The 3,458-nt window shown below is 55.2% G+C and overlaps 1 protein-coding gene across 1 annotated transcript in view; it reads right to left on the bottom strand.

Moving 5' to 3' along the window:
- Positions 1-3,458, bottom strand: part of DPYSL3 (dihydropyrimidinase-like 3) — a 17,235-nt gene that overhangs the window by 4,567 nt on the left and 9,210 nt on the right. Inside the window, exons 7-8 of the mRNA XM_009880903.1 lie at positions 2,941-3,061; positions 1,280-1,436 (exon numbers count right to left, since the gene is read on the bottom strand). Coding sequence (XP_009879205.1) covers positions 1,280-1,436; positions 2,941-3,061 — 278 coding nt within the window. The remainder of the gene's footprint in view (positions 1-1,279; positions 1,437-2,940; positions 3,062-3,458) is intronic.

Raw genomic sequence — 3,458 nt, 5'->3', positions numbered from 1 at the left:
TGAAGCATCACAGAAAACAGTGTGGGAAAGGTGTCAGGACAGACGCCTGTGGGCTGCAGGGACTCAGAAGTGCTCTTGCCTCTCCTTTGAGGTCTGGGGTAAATTTGAAGTGAAAGGGAAGGATTAGAAAGCCAGTTCAGGAGGCGGGTTTACCTTTCCCTGCCAGTCCCTAAGACCTGCACCTATTTCATACATCCAGACTGAGCAGAGGCACATCTTGCTCGTTGATCACAGCAAAATCCAGAGTGAGCTGCATATTCCGACACTAAATGCACCAGCATCTCTCTCAGGCCAGCCATGGCATCTCCACCCTGGCACAACCCAGGTTTATCCTAACGTGCCCCTCTGCCGAGACACCTCTTACTGACCAGTCATCCCTTGCTCATCTAGTCAGAGATGTTTCCAGCATTACCTCAAAGGTCATTTCCATTTACAACCCCCTCAGTGTCAGTCGTCCCTGGCTAACACAGACCAGCCACCACACGCAGTTCAACGTGCAAACACAGGGTGAGCGGGGTGTGCAATCCACACGTGGTGCGTGGACAGGGCCAGCAATGAGCTCTGCGTCCCTAGCTGCTGTGCGTGCCTTGCCAATGAGAGGATGGAGTGTAACCGTGAAAGGTCAAAGCAAATTGCTGAAGTGCTTTTATTGTTTGCTCTATTTTCAACAAATCCCTTCCCCACCCCCTTGCCTTCACAGTGAAAAAATGACCTACCATCCCTGTCAGATGTGCACAAGCTGCACTTAAAGGCCTTGTGCACTCTTCAGGCTGTACTACCGCTAACCTATACAGGCAGAAGAAAACGTCTGCTTTGTATTCGACCGGTGGGCCCCCACTAGCTTATGGCACCTGTAACTCCTCCACCTTCTCCTGCACCGTCACAACCCAGGCAGCCATTCCCCACCCCTCACGTGCAGAAGGGCTTCTCCAGCTTAGTGAATGCTTTTGTTGACAAGTCTGTGTTAGCTGTTCCTCATTTCTTTGCTTTCTTCAGGGCATTTAAAATGGTTCGTGACAACTTGCCCTGGTATTTTTCTCATTACGGATGTTAGGCTTATGGTGCCTCCCCTGTCCTCCCTCCACTCTTGGGGGTAAGCCACCATGGCTCTGAGTCAGAGCCATTTCATCAGTCAGCTCATTAAATACCCACAGTGAAGTGGTTCAGGCTGGACTAATGCCTGCGCTGCCCAGGTACTCCCTAACCTCTTCCTTCCCTATTCGAGACCAGAGTCCGCTTCTACCCGCTAGCAGCATTGCCCAGCAGAGCTGTGGCTCACCTGGCCAGGAGGGAGTTGATGTAGTCAGGCGTTGTTGGGTCTGGGCTCAGAGGCGGAGAGACCACAAATGCCGCAGCCTTGGCCCAGTTCTTGCTCCAGTAGTGTGTCCCATCGGTCCCGAGACTGGCCGTGATCGGCTCACCAAACACCACATTGCCTGGAAAGGGGGACAGAAAGGACTCTGTTTTGATGGAGCCTGGAAGCATTCTCTGTTCCACAGCACTACCAACAGCCTGCCGTGCCCAGAGCACACCCAGCCTCACGCTGGACTGTCCCACACTGCCTGCTTGGACCTCAGGTGCTGTGTCAGGCAGGAGGGACATCAAGGCCCACAGCCCTGCCTGCCATCACCATAGGACCCTCCTGCTCAAGGGCACAGACCCTGCTGGCAGAGCAAGCCTGCTAGGAGCACATTGTGGGAAGGCACGGCTGCAGAGCTGTGTTCCCAGAAGACACCAGAGAGAGATGAACGATGCTGGCAACCTGGTGTCCTGCCCCGGCAGACGGCCACTTCCCAGCCTGCCCTGTCCTGGCCACGCTGCTGGGAAGCAAGGCACCACTCCTGCAAGCACTGGTGTCCCTGTGCTGTAGCCGGGGGCACTGCACCCCGCTGACTTTCAGCCTAAGAGCAACAGCCACATCTCAGAGCTGACCGGCAGCAAAGGCACACCTGGCAGGGGTCAGGCAATCTGATCAGAAATTACAGCCCGCAACTGGGCGGGCAGATCACAAAACAGCCTGACACTGAACCCACATGGGGCCGACAACCAAGCCTCTCACAGTGTCCTTCACCATCACCTCCTGTGCATTCTTCCTCCCTTACCCCTCATAAATATTTACCATGTGCCATCAAAAAGCTGGCAGGCTCATCCCCTGCTCCTGTTCCTCACCCACCTTCTGGTGCCCGACTTCAGAGACAAGCCAGGGGAGAGGGCAGCAGCTGGTGACCAAGGGCTTCTTGCAGAGCAGGGCTTGTCATGCTGATAAACTAGGATGGGGACCAAGAAACTGTGCTTTTCTTTCCAAACACGCTCTACAACCTAGATGAGTGCTTCTGTGAGACACTTGTCATTATGTCTGACAGTTACCAACTCCACCAAGACCCTCTCTACAAATACATTTTCTGCATTTCTCCTCCCTGCCTTTTTATAGAGGCTCACTAAACATGGCTGTGGACGTGCACACATGCAGGTGGGGAGTCCCTGTGCTCCACCACCTGTGACAAATCGAGCCCCCAGCCACCTGAAAAGGCAACCAGGCACCCCCAAGGGGCCAGCACTTCAAAGAGAGGCCAGGGCTATATGTAGCAGCTCAAACCACTTGCCCATGGATGGGACAAGCCTCCTCAGAGAGACTTTCACAGCCACGGACAAACTTTGTTTAAAGCATTGCTCCTATACCTGCGACCCACACGTTGATGTTATCTGATATGACAGCCGGAGGTGGTTCCATGTGGGCTGGTGCAGTGTCCCATGTCCTTCACAAGTTAGATAAATCCCTGAACTAAATGCTCCCCAGCAGAAGGGGAAGCACTGGACTGCACTCGAGGCACAGTGGTGGTCTTGGCAAAACAACCATGAGGACATGGGGACCGCTGAGTCTGGTTGTCCAGGATCACAGCGGCAACAGCAAGGCTGTGTGCAGCAGCAGCTGCCACTCACCTTTCTTTCTGGCTTGAGAGATGAGGTCAGCAGCACTTTTGCTCATCACTTTAGTGACGTAGAGAGGACAGTTGGTCTGGCTGGCAATAGTGATGGCCCGGAAGACAGCTTCTGCTTCCAGCTGGAAGAGAGAACGGCACATGGCTGCAGAGGAGCACTGGGCAGGCAGGAAGAGCCCCTACTCCTCTAGGCACACCACGGATTCCTACTGACACCCCGTGCCCTTGCTCTTACCCTTGACTCCCTGAGGGCAGGTTAATCAGGGAGACCTGACGGGGAAGCTTCAGTCTCCCCAGGGCCTGGCCCAACCTGCAGGATGCAGTCACGCGATGCTCAGCAGGGGAGCGCTGCCTGGACCGTGCTCGGGCGCCAGCGCAGAACTGCATCTGCTTTTTCCACTGCCTGGTTCCAGCTCCCCTGACAGCCAGAGAAGCCCAGGGACTGCTGCCCGTGCCTGACAGCATGGCTCACAGGCTGACGCCAGACAGCCGCTGCTCCAGGCGCTCTTTGGGCTGCGG

The sequence above is a fragment of the Charadrius vociferus genome, unplaced genomic scaffold (assembly GCF_000708025.1).
Source record: "Charadrius vociferus isolate BGI_N301 unplaced genomic scaffold, ASM70802v2 scaffold53, whole genome shotgun sequence".
Lineage (NCBI taxonomy): Eukaryota > Metazoa > Chordata > Aves > Charadriiformes > Charadriidae > Charadrius > Charadrius vociferus.
The sequence above is the reverse complement of the archived record's forward strand: the minus strand, read 5'-3'. Positions and strand labels throughout refer to the sequence as shown.